The sequence below is a fragment of the Atheta coriaria genome, unplaced genomic scaffold (assembly GCF_025399875.1).
Source record: "Atheta coriaria isolate IRGN ID8LTWV9N9 unplaced genomic scaffold, Caltech_Dcor_3.1 hic_scaffold_4_pilon, whole genome shotgun sequence".
In the NCBI taxonomy this organism is placed as follows: domain Eukaryota; kingdom Metazoa; phylum Arthropoda; class Insecta; order Coleoptera; family Staphylinidae; genus Dalotia; species Dalotia coriaria.
The window spans coordinates 6,205,386-6,223,162 of record NW_027045446.1 but is presented as its reverse complement, the minus strand read 5'-3'; the positions used below and the strand labels follow the sequence as shown (position 1 = coordinate 6,223,162).

The 17,777-nt window shown below is 34.2% G+C and overlaps 6 protein-coding genes across 11 annotated transcripts; 2 read left to right on the top strand and 4 right to left on the bottom strand.

Moving 5' to 3' along the window:
- Positions 1-126: 126 nt before the first annotated feature.
- Positions 127-1,466, top strand: LOC135790849 (uncharacterized). The gene is made up of 3 exons (XM_065301132.1): positions 127-425; positions 476-1,205; positions 1,257-1,466. Exons 1-3 carry the CDS (start codon positions 127-129, stop codon positions 1,464-1,466), a joined length of 1,239 nt encoding a protein of 412 aa, XP_065157204.1.
- On the bottom strand, positions 1,235-4,208 carry LOC135791152 (uncharacterized). Its single transcript, XM_065301463.1, has 6 exons — positions 4,074-4,208; positions 3,414-4,020; positions 2,768-3,346; positions 1,909-2,729; positions 1,708-1,857; positions 1,235-1,646 (listed from the first exon to the last, which is right to left on the bottom strand). The coding sequence occupies exons 1-6, from the start codon at positions 4,146-4,148 to the stop codon at positions 1,476-1,478; spliced, it is 2,403 nt and encodes an 800-aa protein (XP_065157535.1). The 5' UTR covers positions 4,149-4,208; the 3' UTR covers positions 1,235-1,475.
- Positions 4,038-4,858, bottom strand: fh (frataxin). The gene is made up of 2 exons (XM_065301462.1): positions 4,526-4,858; positions 4,038-4,470 (listed from the first exon to the last, which is right to left on the bottom strand). Exons 1-2 carry the CDS (start codon positions 4,856-4,858, stop codon positions 4,219-4,221), a joined length of 585 nt encoding a protein of 194 aa, XP_065157534.1. The 3' UTR covers positions 4,038-4,218.
- A 168-nt stretch (positions 4,859-5,026) lies between these two features.
- LOC135791149 (uncharacterized) lies at positions 5,027-9,007 on the top strand. 6 transcript variants are annotated; one of them, XR_010547943.1, is made up of 7 exons: positions 5,027-5,167; positions 5,222-6,318; positions 6,511-6,625; positions 6,680-6,721; positions 6,786-6,928; positions 7,764-7,983; positions 8,065-9,007. XR_010547943.1 is itself a non-coding variant. In XM_065301461.1 (4 exons), exons 1-4 carry the CDS (start codon positions 5,047-5,049, stop codon positions 6,733-6,735), a joined length of 1,389 nt encoding a protein of 462 aa, XP_065157533.1. In that variant the 5' UTR covers positions 5,027-5,046; the 3' UTR covers positions 6,736-7,652. The 6 variants fall into 6 exon arrangements, 1 of the variants encoding a protein (XP_065157533.1); XR_010547942.1 differs by adding an exon at positions 6,972-7,177 and having other exon boundaries at positions 6,680-6,919; XR_010547941.1 differs by adding an exon at positions 6,982-7,177 and having other exon boundaries at positions 6,680-6,928.
- A 5,433-nt stretch (positions 9,008-14,440) lies between these two features.
- LOC135790137 (uncharacterized) lies at positions 14,441-16,358 on the bottom strand. Its single transcript, XM_065300193.1, has 3 exons — positions 15,980-16,358; positions 15,626-15,919; positions 14,441-15,568 (listed from the first exon to the last, which is right to left on the bottom strand). The coding sequence occupies exons 1-3, from the start codon at positions 16,222-16,224 to the stop codon at positions 14,893-14,895; spliced, it is 1,215 nt and encodes a 404-aa protein (XP_065156265.1). The 5' UTR covers positions 16,225-16,358; the 3' UTR covers positions 14,441-14,892.
- A 55-nt stretch (positions 16,359-16,413) lies between these two features.
- On the bottom strand, positions 16,414-17,769 carry LOC135790848 (serine/threonine-protein kinase fray2-like). Its single transcript, XM_065301131.1, has 3 exons — positions 17,388-17,769; positions 17,034-17,327; positions 16,414-16,831 (listed from the first exon to the last, which is right to left on the bottom strand). Exons 1-3 carry the CDS (start codon positions 17,630-17,632, stop codon positions 16,414-16,416), a joined length of 957 nt encoding a protein of 318 aa, XP_065157203.1. The 5' UTR covers positions 17,633-17,769.
- Between the last annotated feature and the right edge of the window lie 8 nt (positions 17,770-17,777).

Below are 17,777 nucleotides of genomic sequence, written 5' to 3'. Positions count from 1 at the left end.
AAGTTTTAAATTCAATTTTAATCTGTTTCCTGATAAAGTTACTGACCAACAAGGAAGAGAACTGCGTGCTCCTTGCATGACAAGAGTCCCGTTCGCATATTGTGATCTAGGTTAGTAAAAATCAAAATGGCGGCCGGATATAACCTTTTTGATGTTACAGATGATGAATATGGAAATGAACATAATGTAGTAACAAAATACGCACAGAAATTCAACTTTACATTAAATATTTACCCAAATGATTCTCTATCTTATACATACGGCAATATATATTCTAACTGGACGGGTTATGGGATACTAAATGGTTTGATAATAGAAGATGATGAATATACCGATTTAATTTACGGAGGAAGCGTTTTCTTGCCACACGTGGATAACCTCAGAAGTGTTAGATACACTTATGAAGTTTCTGTACCTCTACCAAAGTAAATATGCAAAATAACCTTAAATATGTGCTATTTTTGGGGTGTTTTAGGTTAAAATATGGCTGGTTTATGTTCGCAGAAGTATTCGAAGTTTATTCATGGCTTGCAATCATTTTAATCTTTCTCTCAGCTAGATTATTAGTTTATCTACGCAGACAACTACAAATTTTGAAGCATCCCAACAAAACCCACAGCAAATCAGAACTTAGCAATATCAAAATGTATGGATTCTTCATCAATCAACCCGGGACACTCACCGAGGATGTCCAGAACAGCATATTTTTAAAAATCATCGTCATTTTGATACTTTTCTCGAGTGTTTTGCTTGTTACAGCTTACAATTCACGTTTATCTAGTGTAGTTGTAGCTCCAGTCTACGAAAATGACATCAATACTCTTGATGAACTCGCTGATAGTTCCCTACGACTGTTATTCTTCGATGCTTACTATGATATACTCAGCAAAGACAAGAGAAAAGTTTATAAAACGTTATACGACAAAATTTACTTAATACCAAATAATACTGATTTTGAACTGTCGAAAAGATTGCTCTACAGTGGGAAATATGCGGTTGCAAGATATCGAAGAGTAACTGGAGGATACTACGAATTTGAAGAACATTTAATACAAATGCACGGCAGATATAAACCTATAACACCTATGTTATTCACGAATTACTATTACTTTACAATACGTAAAAACTCAATGCATACAATGGAACTTGGTAAAATCGTGGAAAATGCATTCGAAGCGGGTTTGTTGGAGTTTTGGGAAGCTGATGTAAGTGTTTCAATCAATTTAAAACAATATGTGATTCAAAAATGATTGTAGTGTTTAAGAGCGATTGGAGAAATGACTTTCCAACAGAAAATAAAATATTACAAAGAGGGAAATGTCAATATTGACTTAAACATGAATCATTTGAAAGGGTGTTTTGGTTTTTGGATGATTGGCATGGGTATTTCACTAGGTGTCTTTCTAAAAGAGATCTCCACAAGGATATTAAGCAATAAAACGCAGATCATTGCATATAACAATTGAAGAAACTAATTAAGCACTTGTGGGTTTCAGAATTTTCTGAATATTCACAAGTGTTTCCTGATTATTACCATGTTTTAGATCCCAGCGTGCAAATATCTGCACAGCGACACGGTGCGCGTTCAGACCCATGGGTACAGTGAACAATTGTTGCCAGTTGGGTGTCCAGTTACCAATTAACAACTAAAATTTATTTTTTTTTTTAAATTCTGCGTAAAATATTTAAATATATTCATGTTTATACTTCATCGAAAGGTTTATCGCCGATGTAAAACATAGTGTGTAATAAACCTTTGCTTTTTTTGTTGGCCAAAGTTGGTTTTAACTCTGTGGACTTCCCTTGGAGAATATCCATTAACCATTCATCATTGTTTTGCATAAAATGATGCAAAATCTATAAAAAACTTGTTTTTTACCTTCAAAAGATTAAACATGATCAAATTACCTTTAAACTTCGCTTGCCTTGTTTGCTACTCAAGAGTAAACTAGTCATTACTTCTAAAACATTATCAGAATGAGTTGCTCGGCGTATTCCTTCAGTATTCATCGGATTATCTTCTGTAGCACGCTTAGCTTCATGTAATAATGCGTTGATTTCCTCTGTATGTTTATTATCTTCATCAATTCCGCATAGAGCCTCAGCTACAGCCAATGCTATTTCTTCAGGAGTACTCTTTGTACCGTCAAATAAACTATCTTTTGCTTTATTTCCTTTATCATCTTCTAAATGAATCGTCACGCTTGGTGGATTAGATGTAGAGCTTTCCAAAAGTTCCGAATACAGTCCACTGATTAAAAATTGCAACAAAACTGAGTTGCCCATCGGGACAACACTAGTTGACAGTAAATCTTGTAGCATGCTTGATATGATAAACAATTCCGGTCCTATGCAATCCCATAGTTGAGTAAAAGCAGTCAAAACAATCGATGATGCTTGATACATGCTCGCACCAGTCTTCACTGCATTGATAACAATATCACTAATGGGTTTCATTAAAGGTTTCGCTAATTGGACGATTGCTTCATACCAAGGTGGTCGTTGCTGGGACCAAACATGGCGTTTATCAAACGATTTCATCCATGTTGCATCTTTCGTTATGAATTTTAGTAGTAATTGCCTGTATTCACGTTCGTTGCCAATTGTTAACACCAAAAATGTAAACGCCATGATTATATCATGATAATGTTTCATTGTCAAAAAGGTACTGGTTGTGTCAACGCCTTTACAAGAACCATCTCCCGAGCAGAGAAAAACACCGCATTTTGCTATTTTTGAATGTAAAATGAAGAATCATCTTGAAAACGTTTCAATTCATTCAAAGCGGCGTTCAAGAAGATTTTCCCGACTTTACATTCATCCATACAGATGAATTTCAACAACTGCGCCCAATTTGGTTGGGGCTGCGGTAAAAGGACCAATAATTCAATAAAAGAACTCGCAGAAGTTAAGTCCAACTCCGGATAAAGATGATTCATGGTAAAAGTGATCCAGGGACTTGGTCCTGGTAGCTTAGGCTTGAGTATACCTATCTGATCATAACCTCGCTTGAACATTTTGTATAAAACATGCAAGTCACTGCCACGCAATAAAAGACAGGTTAATAATTCCTGACACTTTGAATGAATATCACGCAGCATTTTGTTTTGTGTGTTCAGTTGACTTCCGGTGAACTCATTGGCTGTGTTGCAGATTGCTGGCAACAGTTTTGTTACACAAAGTAATAAATTTGATATATCGACTGTGTAGAGTTGACTTCTTGCTTTCGATGGCATTGCATGTGAATATCTTACTGTTAAGATGGTTAAAGACTCGTTTAACATGCCTGCAAAGACACGCTGCGCCATTTTGGGAGGGACAGTGTTCCAGAGATCATCTTTGGTACCTAAAAAGTGAAAATAATCACAATATTTGTTTGAAAATAACTCATTATTTAATATTATATTATTTACCTTGCATGTATAGCCACCACATTTGTATAACATAAGATCCCCGCTCAGATTCACAGAAAACACGCTCATTTTCCCAATCTAAACCCTCAGAGTCTTGTAAAATGTACAAAGACAACAATCGCGAGTGTAAGTCAAGCAATCTTTCCGCCAATGCTTCGCCCATTTCTTGATATTTCTTTTGATACTTCTGCAATTCGTCTAAACCGGCTTGTTTACCTTCACTGCGTTGGACATAACACCACAGACAGTTTTTAATCAACGCTGCCGCACCGATAGTACCGGTTAACACAGTTAAATCAGCATGATCAAGCGCCTCTTGAGTCAAAACATGCAAGTGATCAAGGAGTTGATCAGAGGATTTCGTTATGGCCGCCGTAAATTTAGCCGGATCTGAGGTTTTAACAATACCAGCGCCATGTTCGTCATTTGAAACTTTTGTGGGTTTCTGCTGTTGAAGGAAACCAGAGTCCTTCTTGTAAGCGGCTACGAACTCGTCCTCCCACCAAAGGACAAGTTTCACAGCGGCAAAAGACGCCGACCGAGGAAAGTCTAACTTACCTCCAACCACACCAGGACAGATTTTTTCTTGGAGAACTGATTGTTTCTCCTAGATGTATAAACAAATTACAATATAGATTGTTTTTACTTGTGGGAACTCACAGTATAATATTCCATATCACGTTGGATCAAAATCAAGACTTTGTCCATGAGATTACCATCCTCCATCACCTCCATAATGGCGTCGGTTTAAAACTCTTACAAATTTATAATAAAGTAATGTATACAACCCAACATACACGACAGACTACAATTTACTATAACAACACCTTGAAAAGTCAATATCCTTCACACTTGTGAAGATTTTTGGTAGTTCTTCTTGTAGAAGAGCATGTAGAGACACCCCAGTATGACTGTACACCCAATATTGTTGTTTTGTATCAAAATCAAACCTTTTTGGGCCTGAAGTTGGAGAACTCAACCAGATTTGCTTGTTTGGTGATTGTTTATTGATGACATAAGTTCCAGAATCTCCTAGGGATACAGTCAATACTCCACTCTGTAAATAAATACCAATAAAATAATCATGTCTGCAATATACTACAATTTCTTACACTGTATGAAATATCTGCATCTTTTAAATTAGGTTCTAATTCCACTAACTCTTCAAAGTATTCAGTGAGATGATCCAAGGTTTCTTCACAAATATTCTCAAATGTTGCAGCATCTAAAGGCGGAGATTCTTGTGTGATGTTTGATGAGTAGTTCACTTTTATTGTTACACTGTTACAGTCTTGTTTGTTCCAACTGATAACTGATCCAATGCATGGATTTAATAATCTTGTTGTCAGTGGCAACTGATGCGGCAAATTATTGATTTTTCGTTGTGTGATTAAAGAAATATTCCTTGGAATATTACATAATCGAGAAATCTTTGTTATAAACATTTTAAAGCCCACTTTTGTTCAAGAAATAATAACAAACTCACTTACTTCACTATGAGTTTGTGAGGTTATACGACTAGACATACGAATGTGACTGTTATCTGAATTTCTCATTTTTAAACAAAAACATTATTTATACCTCTGTCAGTCACAGTTTATACTTTTTTTTATATTGCAAATAAATAAATATAATGTCTACACCGTTACTTTCCCCAAATTCAATCAGTACCATTCGATATGATCGCAAAAATCATCGCAAAATGATCAAACATTCATTACCATCCGAAATAAATGCATTACCAACGGATTGGAGTAAAAATATTACAGAAAAATCATTAAAACCATAATAAATTCCTTAATTTCCAGCCCCTAATACAAAACCCTCGAAAATTATCGAGAATTTACTCGCTGACAAACAAAAACTTCACGATCAACGCTTATCTGATCTTAAAGACGTCATGATTAAAATCAAAGTAGAAACGGAAAACAAGATTCGAAACGCGTCTGAAAATGTAAAACAATGCATTTTTAATACAAAGAAATACGTAGAGGAAGACATGGAGAAATATACATTTGATTTTAATAAAACCAAAGCAACTATACGCTCGTACGAAGAAATGTTTAAACGATTGAAAGAAATGATTGCGATTCGCTGCAATGAGATGAAACTAGCGATAACTAAACACGATTCCCAACTGAAACAGATTGAATTGGAACGTATGAATTCATTAAAAGCAGCTTTTCGATCTGCTTATGAAGATTTAACAAAGATTTCTTATAAATTACCGCACGAACTTCAATTGTACTTTGAAAATGAAATAATGTTACTGAATCAGATGACATTATCGAACCACTACGCTTATTCAGAGCTACAAAGTCAACTGATGAATATTGCGTTGAGTAACGAGAATATTTGGTTGAAAAAAGTCGATAAACTTAAATTTGATTATCAACGTAAATATGAAGAACAGCAAAGGAATAAAGACAAATATTCTTCGGGAGATGACATTGACGATGGTGTCTTAACACTGCTAAAAGTCAAAGCGTTTACAGAAAATTTAACAATGGAGATATTCCAATTGGAATCAGAAGGCCAGGGTGCAACGAATATGATTTACAAAGTTTTGAAGCGCATCTACGAAGGACGTTTCGATGAAGTGCACATGATTGAGACAGATTTCGTTGGGTTACCAAAACGTGACTTTTGGGGTATTTACGATGAAGTCTACAGATCGATGTTTGAATTTGAAAGTTATGAAAAAGTGACTGAGTACACGGAGGTAATGATGGGAAGATGGCGAGATGTTGTCGATAGATTGGCGGATGAAGTTGAATTTTGTAAGCAAGCCGTTGTGAAAGGTCTACACATTTGGGATCAACATTTTGTGCGGCAGCTTGAAGTCACTGATATATTTTCTATGGATTTGTGGGATTTAATTAATACTTCAGATGATGATGATGATGTACGCATAGTATAACCTTCAAAAATTAAATTTAACCTAAAATAATAATATTTAAATGTATATTAGGTTAAATTTGTATTTTAAAGTTAGAAAATGTTAAGTATTGCAGTTAGAATGCTAAATTTGAATATGTAGCCAAATTCTAACCTTCAAAATGCTATTTTAACCTAAAATAACAACTTTTAATTCTAGATTACAATGGCAGCATTAAATAAAACAATAGATACAATGCGAATGGGTCCAAATGAAGATTCTCTCAATAAATTAATGGGAGATTGTAAAAGTTACTGGATTCCTTACAAAAATCGTACTTATATGTAAAAAAAAACTAATACAAGTTATGAATGAACTGAATTTTTAGATCTGAAGAAAGTTATCAGAAACACGCACGTCATTTCGACAGGTTTCGTGATATGATTGTAGAAAGTGGTCAAATATTATACCTAGAAATATCTTATTTTGTTAAGTGCATGCCAAGTGATGATGATGTTAACCCTGTGATTTTTCGCGGACGTCGGTCGAGAATAGAAATTGTCCCACCGGAAAACAAACCGATATTGATGAAAGAATTCGATGCGGATATCAAAGCAATGCATAACTGGTTATATGGGTTAGTAATCTTTTAAATTTTAACATCTAAAGTTAAAATTTAGGGGAAGGTAGCATAATTTGGACCAGCGCCTAAGTTGGACCACCACGATATCCGCGGACTGTTGAAGTTTATGCAAAAATTGACTGGCCCCTTATTTTACTCGTATTTATAAACAATTAATGCAACTATTTGGGTTAAAACTTGCCGCGTGCTTTCGTCGTGACAACAACTTCGTGTATCATTGATTATCAAATCTATTATAACGACGTAAGTGCAAGAGCTGTCAAGCCGTTAAAACGTTAGTTTTACCGATTATTATTTTATCATCAGAAAGCTTCTTTATTTATCTATAATTTATAGTATTAATTTTGAGAGGTTATGTTATATTAAGATTGTTGTTGATCATTATATATAAATTCTTCAAGTTGCCCAAGTTGGACCGAAGACAGACACCGGAGTTTTACAGGGAAAACGTATATCATTTTTTCGACCTCCTAGAAAAGCTTGTGGACGAGCACAAATCTTCGAAATGATCCACTGTATGAAATGCCGCACTTTGGTTTATACAAAATGTGCTTGTGTTACTGCTAAAACTAAAATTTACTATTGTGTCAATTGCCGTTAAAAAAACATGGTCCAATTTAGGAAACCGGTTTCTTAATTTGGACCAAAAACACAATTTTTTAAAATTGAACTTTGAGGGGTATAAATATAATTTTTACTTAAACCAAAAATATCATTTTGTTGGTAAGCCTTGTGAGTTACTTTTCCGCTAGTTTATATGTGGCTCTATAAATCAAAAAATATAAAAATGGTCCAAATATGGCTACTCTCCCCTATGATTTATTTGCAGAGTTACTCAATATCATAAGAAAAATTCGGAATTCTGTCATGAGAACACATTATTATACGCGAATACTTGGATAGAAAAGAATTACATCATTGTCTATCGACATTATCAACTCAAATCAGCGTTAATTGCTAAAATGTATCAAGAAATATTTCATTATGTGTATCGTGTACGTCTTGCGGAAATAATTCAACATAAGAAAAGATTAGATGAGCATATTTTGGTAAGTAAGATATTTTTAGGTTAAATTGGCTGTCAAACAACATAACCTTATTCTAACCTTAACCCTAACCTATTTTTAAAGGGTATTAATACAGAATTAATAAAATTCACACCGAAAGAAAATATTTACGCCGGAATAACATTCCAAATGAATATGGAGTTGAAAAAATTAAATAAATCATTAGCAAATATGAATACAACCACCGGAATAACCAAACAACTTCAACACTTCAAAAACACAGCAATTGATGATCTGAACCAAATAAAAACACAACTGGACGATAAAATTTCATCACGTTTTACTGAATTACAAAGCCTCAATCTGGAATTCATCAAACACATTAAACTATTCAGCGAAGACGGTGATTATCACATCGATGAAATTGCAAACATAAAGAAAAAATTCACAGAATTAAATAAAAACATGACTAAACAAAAATCAGAGATTGATAAAGAAAACGAAGCAAAATATCAAGCTCATTTAGAAGAAATAAACACAATCGAAGAACAATTCAATGAAGAATCAAGCGAAATAATTTCAAGCATAGAATTTAAAGAATTCACCGATAAATTCACTAGGAAAATGCGTACATCGCTAAAACAAGAAACACAGGCATTAGTTCAGAATTACAATCACTTATCAGCGCATGTTGAACGTCTTGAGAGTTTAGCAGAGAATAATATCGGACAAATCGAATATTTGGATGATTTTACGTCAAATTGCGAATATATACAAGGTATTTTTAAAGAATTATACGAAAAAATCTTGCAGAAAGAAGTTTTTAACTTGAGTGTCAGTTTGTTTAAACTACCAGAAACAAACAATGAAGACAAACAACAAGAAAATGCAGAAAATCATTCAGAAACTAATGTAATCCTTGAAAATCTACAAGAAAAACTAGAAGAAACTAATTTAACTGCAACAGTAAAAGTAATGTTTCCGACTTTTCCATTTGGAAATGATTACATGTCGAGAATCGTAAACATTTTGTTCGGAGAGCCTTTGGAAGATCTACAAACTCATGCAGAGGTAAGTTAACTTTTAATTTTTAATTAATTGTTAATTCAGTGTAGTCTAGTGTCTAATCCCATAGTGAATTACAAACAGTCGGACTGTTTCTAATCGGTGTCCGATACCAAGTTGGATCTTGCTCAATTCCAGCCCTGCGTCGATAAAACGTCTGTTTAATAATCGCTGATTTTCCATGTCGTTTCTTCTCCATTGTCTTCGCACAATCCCACATCTTCCATCCGTGCTCAAACCCTGTAGTCTCCTTAAAATAATACCTGCCCACTGACCAATACGTGAATTTAAATTAAACCCGCCATTTGTGATTTTCAGCGTTTGTTCTCTCGTTTAGAATTGAGTGTCAATAAATTGGCTACCAATTGTTGATTATATATAAAATCAATGAATTTAAGGAATGACATGAAAACGAGGAATAATAATAATAATAATACTGATTTAACTAGTGGTTTTAGGAAGATATATTTTACATTCATATTTTTATAATTTTACATATATAAGTAGAAATGGCGCTTTTTCCGTAACCCTTTTTGGTTCACGAGATAATCGTAATTTAATCTCAGAGTAGTTTTGACGAAAGGAATTTAAAGAGTAAAGTTCGACCCTGTTGTTCAGCCAAAGTATTTTAAGGAAAAGTTCGACCCTGTTCTTCGACCAAAAGAATTTTAACTGAAAAGGTTTGACCCTGTTCTTCGACCGAAAAAAATTTAACAAGAAAAGGTCCGGCCCTATTCTTCAACCAAAAAAATTAACAAAAACGTTCGATTCTATTCAATTTTATTGCACCACTAATTAGCTAGGCCCAAGGGGAAGGCAACAAAAGGAGAGATCAACGCGTCCTTCGACGGATTGAATCAAGAAGTTTAGATATGCTTCAGAATTAACACGTTTAGGATATACAGTAAATGTCGACTGACTGTACGCCCGCGAAGCTTCGGACCTCCCTTAATGCAGTGTGGAACACATATCGTATTTAACACAACTTCAATATTATAATTCAAGCAGAGACGTTCCATAGTTAATTTCTTATACTTACCTAAATCTAATTCCAAACCTGAAAACAATTCACAATTCAGGAAAAAAATACTACCTATTTTCTTATCAAATCATGCAGTTTATCAATATCTATGTTATCAATTAACAAATATCATAAAACAACAAAATAATAAACTAGCAGCCTCACGCGCGAGTTGCTAGAACAGCGAAACAGAAACCGCCAACTGGAATACACCCACTTGTTGCTTCTAGCTGCTCAAAAGTTCCGTTAGAAGGAAGCAGAGGTAATAAACCAACCAAATACTTAAAAATTAAATAATTGAGTTATTACCATAATTTACACAAGCAATATCAATGCATCGAACAAAATAAGTTTACATTACACATGATCATTTAAAAACAAACTTGTAATGTTTTATTGTTGTATTTCACAGCTTGAAGTAAAAAATTACAAATAGGACCTAAAGGGTTCATGTTAGAGATATAATTACTTAAATAGTCAATACAGAATTGAATTATCTCTCTAAATCCGAAAACAGCATTTGAAAATTTCAATTATTTCAAAAGCTGCATTTTATTTAAGAAAAAGATTAAGAAGTCCATAAAAAAGGCAAAAGATTTCTTTTTTGATGTTTGAAATTAAAAATTGGAATTTTTTAATTTTGTTTCTGGACTTTGATAAATAATTTAATTCTAAATTGATTATTTTAGTAACTTTTTTAACTAACATTTACCGTTTAGCCCTTATAAACCGTTTTATTCTGATTTGAATAATTACTAAACCTGACTCTGTTAGGGTGATTATCATCTAAACTGTTTATTTTAGAACAAAAATTTATTAAGATAAAGTACGTGGAATCACATGTTCTTCTATATTCAATAATAAAAAAGTCCAATTTCCAATTTTTATTTTTTGCTTAGTAAATGATTGAAAACGAATAAACCAGGTTTTATTATATCTTAGAAAACCATTAGGGGCCAAGAAAAACGGTTTCATATTTAAATGTAAATTAAATTTTTACATTATATAGCATATTATTAAAATTTTCATAATATACTTATGTAATAATTGAAAATGGTCAATAGCAAAATAATTAGATAACGCAACCAAACCTAGGTTAATGGATTCCTGGCCTTGTTTACATCAGTTTGGAAAGGATTTGGGGAAAATCGGAGAGTTGGTTTTATTTGATCAGTTTTAATTTGCCACTCATTTTTCCAGAAATATTGATTTTTATCGAAAACTGACTTCCGCATCTTTCATCCCCTTGGAAAACTCAGTCGATTACAGCGTTTTCGGTACAATTTTAACAAGTTAATTTTTTGGGGCTCGAAGAGTCAGAAGTGTCTTGACGAGTTTTCGAGTGGGATTTGGTCAACTTTGGAAAATGGAAAAACTAAATCTGCCATTTTATAGATCCTTATCACGACATGAACAAAATGAAGAAAGTTCTTTTCTAACTTTTTTACTTTCCGAGAAAATCGTGTGGGAAAATTTTGTAGGCACATGTTATATTTTAAATTTTTTAAATGTTATCTTATCTTGGATTTGATGCTGAGCATTATAGTGTTTTCGGTTTTCGTTTATCTCTTCTAGTTCCCGAGATAATTGATTCTTAAGTCTGCATGTGAGTACACATTTTACTAAATGACATCTGTAGGTAAAACTGTTAGTGCTATTAAATGAAAAGTTGTTACAATTGGATAATTAATAGCCCCTCTACACAATGAGGTAGTTAGTTATTAATAATTAATTAAATTACACTTTAATATGTCAGGCGCTTCCGCCATTTTTTTTATAATTAATTACTTTTTTCTAAAAATTAAGAAAATAGACTGTTTTATCACTAATTATCAAAGAGGGCAATTTTATAAAGTAATTATCTTAGTACATAATTTTAATTCGGGCAACGATTTAAAAGATACGTGACAATAATTGTTTAAATGTATTCAATATATATCTATGTTATCTTTAAAAGCAAATAGGGCTTAAACAAAGCATGCCAGGAGAAAATATAACTAAGATTAATTTCTGAAATTTAATTGTTTGATAAGAATTCGCAATCAGAATTTAAAAATTCCAACTTTTAATTTTCGACATAAAAAAGAGAAATCTTTTGCCTTTTTTATAACAAAATCTTTTCGTTAAATTTTTTTATGCATTTTTTGTCGTTTTTCAAAAAGGGTGCAATCTTGTAGAGAATTTTTCAAGGATCAAGAATATGTGGTCAATTTTTCCGTAGCCCTTTTAGTTCACGAGATAATCGCAATTTTCTCTCGGCGCTTTCGACGGAAAAAATTTAAGAAAATAGTTCGACCCTGTTGTTCAGCCGAAAATATTTTTAATAAAAAAGTTCGACCCTGTTCTTCGACCAAAAATATTTTTAGGAAAAAAGTTCGACTCTGTTCTTCGATCGAAAAAATTTAAACAGAAAAAGTTCGACCCTGTTCTTCAGCCGAAAAAAATTTAAAAGGAAAAGTTGCACCCTGTTTTTCGACCGAAAATATTTTAACAGAAAAAGTTCGACCCTGTTCTTCGGCCGAAAATTTTTTAACAGAATAAGTTCGGCCCTGTTCTTCGACCAAAAAATGAAATTTATTGGACAAAAATATCAATATTTGAAGGGCATTTTAAGACACTTCCAAAGGATTTATAGGGTTAAAAAGGTATGCGGAGTGTAGAGGGTCTATGGAGCTCTACCATGACGTTGAGAAACTTAAAGAAAATCAATTAATTCACGAGATACAGGGCGTTTTCCACATCATGTTTTCAATTTTTTATTAAATTGCCAACTTTTGATGGGCATTTTAGGGCACTTCCGGAAGGGCTGGAAGGTTGAAAGCATAGACATCGTGTAGAGGAACTCTCTAACCTCATTCTGACGCAGAAAAACTTTAAGAAAGTCAATTAGATCACTAGATACAGGGTGTTTTCCACACCATGTTTTCAAATTTTGAAAATTGCTCATTTTTGAAGGGCATTTTAAGGCACTTCCGGAAGGGCTGGAAGGTAGGAAAGGTATGCATCGTGTAGAGGAACTCTTTAACCTCATTCTGACGTAGAAAAACTTCGAAAAAATCAATTAATTCACTAGATACAGAGTGTTTTCCACACCATGTTTTCAAAAGGTAGTTAGTTTTTAATAATTAATTAAATTACACTTTAATATGTCAGGCGCCTCCGCCAATTTTTTCATAATTAATTACTTTTTACAAAAAATTAAGAAAAATTACTGTTTAATCACTAATTATCAAAGAGGGCAATTTTATAGAGTGATTATTTTAGTACATAATTTTAATTTGAGCAATTATTTAAAAGATGCACGACAATAATTGTTTAAATGTATTCTACCAATATGTGGTTTTTAAAAGCCAATAGGGCCTAAAGAAAGCAAGCTAGGAGAAAATATTACTAGGATTATTTACTAAAATTTAATCGTTTGATAGGAATCCGCAAACGAAATTTAAAAATTCCAACTTTTAATTTTCGACATAAAAAAGAGAAATCTTTTGCCTTTTTTATAACAAAATCTTTTCGTTAAATTTTTTTATGCATTTTTTGTCGTTTTTCAAAAAGGGTGCCATCTTGTAGAGAATTTTTCAAGGATCAAGAATACGTGGTCCTTTCTTCCGTAGCCCTTTTAGTTCCCGAAATATTCGTAATTTTATCGCGGCGGTTTCGACGGAAAAAATTTAAGACAAAAGTTCGACCCTGTTGTTCAGCCGAAAATATTTTTAAGAAAAAGTTCGACCCTGTTCTTCGACCGAAAATATTTTTAAGAAAAAAGTTCGTGCCTGTTCTCCGACCGAAAAATTTTTAACAGAAAAAGTTCGACCCTGTTCTTCAGCCAAAAATTTTTAAAAGAAAAAGTTCCGCCCTGCTTTTCGACCGAAAATATTTTAACAGAAAAAGTTCTACCCTGTCCTTCGGCAGAAAAAATTCGACCCTGTTATTCGACCAAAAAATGAAATTTATTGGACAAATATTGCAATATTTGAAGGGTATTTTAAGACACTTCCAAAGCATTTGTAGAGTAAAACAGGTATGCATTATGTAGAGGGTTTATCGAACTATACCATGACGTTGAGAAACTTCAAGCAAATCAATTAGTTCAAGAGATACTGGGTGTTTTCCACATCATGTTTTCAAATTGTTCTCAAATTGCTTATTTTTGAAGGGCATTTTAAGGCACTTGCGGAAGGGTTGGAAGATTGGAAAGGTATGCATCATGTAGAGAAACTCTTTATCTATATTCTGGCGTAAAGAAACTTTAAAAAGTCCATTGGTTCACTAGATACAGGGTGTTTTCCACACCATGTTTTCAAATTTTCCTAAAATTGCTCATTTTTGAAGGGCATTTTAGGGCACTTCCTGAAAATCTAGAGGGTGGAAAATGTATACATATTGTAAAGGGATTCTTAAAAACAATTTGACTAGTAAGAACATTAAATTGCTTTATTGGTTCACAAGATACAGGGTATTTTCTGCAGCATATTTGAAAAATTGTGAAAAATCTCATGTTTTAATAGGCATTTTAGGGCACATCCTGAAGTATTTAAGGGTCGCTAAAATGTGCATTTTGAAGAGAATCTAATAAGCTACAACATGACGATAAACAACCACAAATTGCCCAATTAAAACAGGAGATAAAGGATGTTTTCCATGCCACTCATTAAAAATATTTTAAAAATGTTTCGGTGAACATTTTCTACCACTGTCTAAGGAATTGGGTGATGCAAAAGAATGGAGAAACGGGAATATAAAATGAAAGAAAAGGGGAAAGGTTCCCAGTGAACTTGTAGGGTTTAATTATATCGATTATGTAACATTTGCTTGTACACGAATACTTAAATATGTATAACTTCCTACACTGTAGGATCAATATTTTAAGTTGTGGCTGCTGCAGCTGGGTTATCCCCGTCGGGTGCAGAAGCAGACGGAGGTGGTGCAACTTGCTCATCGTTGACATCATCATCCTGCGCCTCATCCTTGCTGTTCTCATGCAGAACAACGTACTCACGCGAGCTAAACCCAAACTTGATAACATCCCTCTCCAACAACTCGATATACTTCTTTGATTCAATCTTCTTGTTGTTGATGAGCGTCCCATTTGCAGATTCCAAATCAATTAGGTACGGCCGCACTCTCTTACCAACAGAACCATTCTCACGAGTGAACGGCACCAGCCTGTACTGCAGGGCAGCATGTTGTTTCGAGCAGCTCGGATGGTCAACTGGAATATCAACCACTTTTCGATCTCGCCCTATCAAGTAAGCGCTTTCCCGGTGAATGTAAAGTGTTTGCATAGCCTTTTCACCTTTGAAGGGATACAGCCGCCATCTGCGTTTAGGTTTGCGTGCCTCCGGAGGTTCGCTATACTTAATAACGACGCCTTTATACGTGTTGGTTTCTTCGGTTAGCTTGCCAGAGAGACCAAAGTTGGGTTTTTCTTTTTCTTTCGGCGCTTCTGGAGCCTTTTTGTCCGGCTGATCCTTTCCCCACACCGCTTTCGAGTGATCAAACGATTTACTGCGACTCCGGCCACGTCTTCTGCTCTTAAACCTGCAAAATTGAAGAAATTTGTACTTAAAATGACCCACACTAAGCAATTTTAACTACCTCTGTGGAGATCTGCTTCTGTCTCTCCTTCTATCCCTTGTATCCCTCTCAAATGTTTTTCTATGTGTGGAATGATCTCTGCTGCTGCCCCTATGCCTGCTCTGATTATTGTCCCTACCATCCCTGCTTGATCTTCTATCACCCCTGTTATTTAAATCTCTAGCATTTTCTCTGTCCCTACTGTTGTCCCTAGGTCTCCGCTCTCGGGATCGTTCTAATCTGTGGTTGTCTGATGATTTACTGTGTCTATAGTCATCTGGTAATGGTTTATCTCTCCTGCCATGTTCCGATGTTCTGGAATAAATATCAACTTGTTTAATGAGAAAAACTTATAAATAAATGATGATTATTTACCGTTTTTTATCCACTCGTTCATCAGGACTGTCCCACTTAGATTTTACATCGCGATCCTTAACCGGCGATCGAAGTCTTGAATGTTTTGAAGAGTCTCTTGAATGTTTTGGATTGTTGTCTTGTTTACTTTTTTTTGCTGGCGACTTAGAGCGACTTTTCTCAGACTCGCTGCTGGATGAACTTGAAGAACTCGAAGACGATGAACTGCTGTCCCGTTTTTTACGCATTTCCTTCTTGTTTTTCATTACAATTCAGTGTTAAACGAATGTTAAATTACAAAAATCACAAACGTTCGATCTATAACGCATAAAACTAACCACAAAGTCAAACTCTAAACCTCTTTTGACAGACCTCGTCTGAACGACAGGACCGTACTAGGCAGTTAAAATTTTTAAATTCAAAACAATGATTAAACAATAACATTTATTGTTCAATTATTGTATAAACGCGTTAGCAATGTCGTTTTTCGATATAATTCTATCACTAACTTTAATAATCTTAACGCCCATCATGGATTCCAATAAATTCAACGCCGCAATTTCCGAATACGTTATTCCGCCAATGATATAAACCATTAAACTTTTCTTAGCATTAAAATACTTTCCGCTTACAGCCAACTCACCAAAATGCAACAACTTCTGTTTTAAATCTTCAATAGGCGTTCCACTCAATACAAGACTCGCAATTTGTGCAATCAATGGAATGTACAATCCGCCATAAACATAACTACAACATGTCGGATTCTTCAAACTGACCTTATCCGGTTCCGCATTCAATTGTTTCAACTTATTTGCGTTCGAAAAGAACGTACTTTTACTCATCAATTGCAGTTTCAACTTATTACCACTGCTACTGTCAATAATATTAGTTTTCACTAATTTTTGATATAAATGTGCATGATTATATCCAAATTCAATGAAAAATTTGGTAAGAAATGACTTGACTTCTGAGTGTGAACATTTTTGCGTTGTACATAACAATAAAAGAGTGCAAAAGCCTGCAAAATTGAAGAAATTTGTACTTAAAATGACCCACACTAAGCAATTTTAACTACCTCTGTGGAGATCTGCTTCTGTCTCTCCTTCTATCCCTTGTATCCCTCTCAAATGTTTTTCTATGTGTGGAATGATCTCTGCTGCTGCCCCTATGCCTGCTCTGATTATTGTCCCTACCATCCCTGCTTGATCTTCTATCACCCCTGTTATTTAAATCTCTAGCATTTTCTCTGTCCCTACTGTTGTCCCTAGGCCTCCGCTCTCGAGATCGTTCTAATCTGTGGTTATCTGATGATTTACTGTGTCTATAGTCATCTGGTAATGGTTTATCTCTCCTGCCATGTTCTGATGTTCTGGAATAAATATCAACTTGTTTAATTGATAAAACTTATAAATAATTGATAATTATTTACCGTTTTTTATCCACTCGTTCATCGGGACTGTCCCACTTTGATTTTACATCGCGATTCTTAACCGGTGATCGTAGTCTTGAATGTTTTGAAGAGTCTCTTGAATGTTTTGGATTGTTGTCTTGTTTACTTTTTTTTGCTGGCGACTTAGAGCGACTTTTCTCCGACTCGCTGCTGGATGAACTTGACGAACTCGAAGACGATGAACTGCTGTCCCGTTTTTTACGCATTTCCATCTTGTTTTTCATTACAATTCAGTGTTAAACGAATGTTAAATTACAAATATACAAACGTTCGTTCTATAACGCATAAAACTAACCACAAAGTCAAACTTAGAACCTCTTTTGACAATCCTCATCTGAATGACAGGACCGTACTAGGCGCTCAAAATTC

Coding starts and splice junctions, on each gene's coding strand:
- LOC135790848 (XM_065301131.1), bottom strand. CDS start 17,632: ATGAAAAACAAGATGGAAATGCGTAAAAAACGGGACAGCAGTTCATCG. Junction 17,328..17,387: donor GAACGAGTGGATAAAAAACG/GTAAATAATTAT, acceptor TATTTATTCCAG/AACATCAGAACATGGCAGGA. Junction 16,832..17,033: donor AGAAGCAGATCTCCACAGAG/GTAGTTAAAATT, acceptor TATTATTGACAG/TAGCAGTGGTAATAAGTTGA.
- LOC135790137 (XM_065300193.1), bottom strand. CDS start 16,224: ATGAAAAACAAGAAGGAAATGCGTAAAAAACGGGACAGCAGTTCATCG. Junction 15,920..15,979: donor GAACGAGTGGATAAAAAACG/GTAAATAATCAT, acceptor TATTTATTCCAG/AACATCGGAACATGGCAGGA. Junction 15,569..15,625: donor AGAAGCAGATCTCCACAGAG/GTAGTTAAAATT, acceptor TCAATTTTGCAG/GTTTAAGAGCAGAAGACGTG.
- LOC135791152 (XM_065301463.1), bottom strand. CDS start 4,148: ATGGAGGTGATGGAGGATGGTAATCTCATGGACAAAGTCTTGATTTTG. Junction 2,730..2,767: donor CGCTTTGAATGAATTGAAAC/GTTTTCAAGATG, acceptor ATTCAAAAATAG/CAAAATGCGGTGTTTTTCTC. Junction 1,858..1,908: donor AAGGCAAGCGAAGTTTAAAG/GTAATTTGATCA, acceptor AGTTTTTTATAG/ATTTTGCATCATTTTATGCA.
- LOC135790849 (XM_065301132.1), top strand. CDS start 127: ATGGCGGCCGGATATAACCTTTTTGATGTTACAGATGATGAATATGGA. Junction 426..475: donor GTTTCTGTACCTCTACCAAA/GTAAATATGCAA, acceptor GGGGTGTTTTAG/GTTAAAATATGGCTGGTTTA. Junction 1,206..1,256: donor TGGAGTTTTGGGAAGCTGAT/GTAAGTGTTTCA, acceptor AAATGATTGTAG/TGTTTAAGAGCGATTGGAGA.
- LOC135791149 (XM_065301461.1), top strand. CDS start 5,047: ATGTCTACACCGTTACTTTCCCCAAATTCAATCAGTACCATTCGATAT. Junction 5,168..5,221: donor TGCATTACCAACGGATTGGA/GTAAAAATATTA, acceptor CTTAATTTCCAG/CCCCTAATACAAAACCCTCG. Junction 6,319..6,510: donor CTTCAGATGATGATGATGAT/GTACGCATAGTA, acceptor TTTTAATTCTAG/ATTACAATGGCAGCATTAAA.
- fh (XM_065301462.1), bottom strand. CDS start 4,858: ATGTTTATAACAAAGATTTCTCGATTATGTAATATTCCAAGGAATATT. Junction 4,471..4,525: donor ATGCAGATATTTCATACAGT/GTAAGAAATTGT, acceptor ATTTATTTACAG/AGTGGAGTATTGACTGTATC.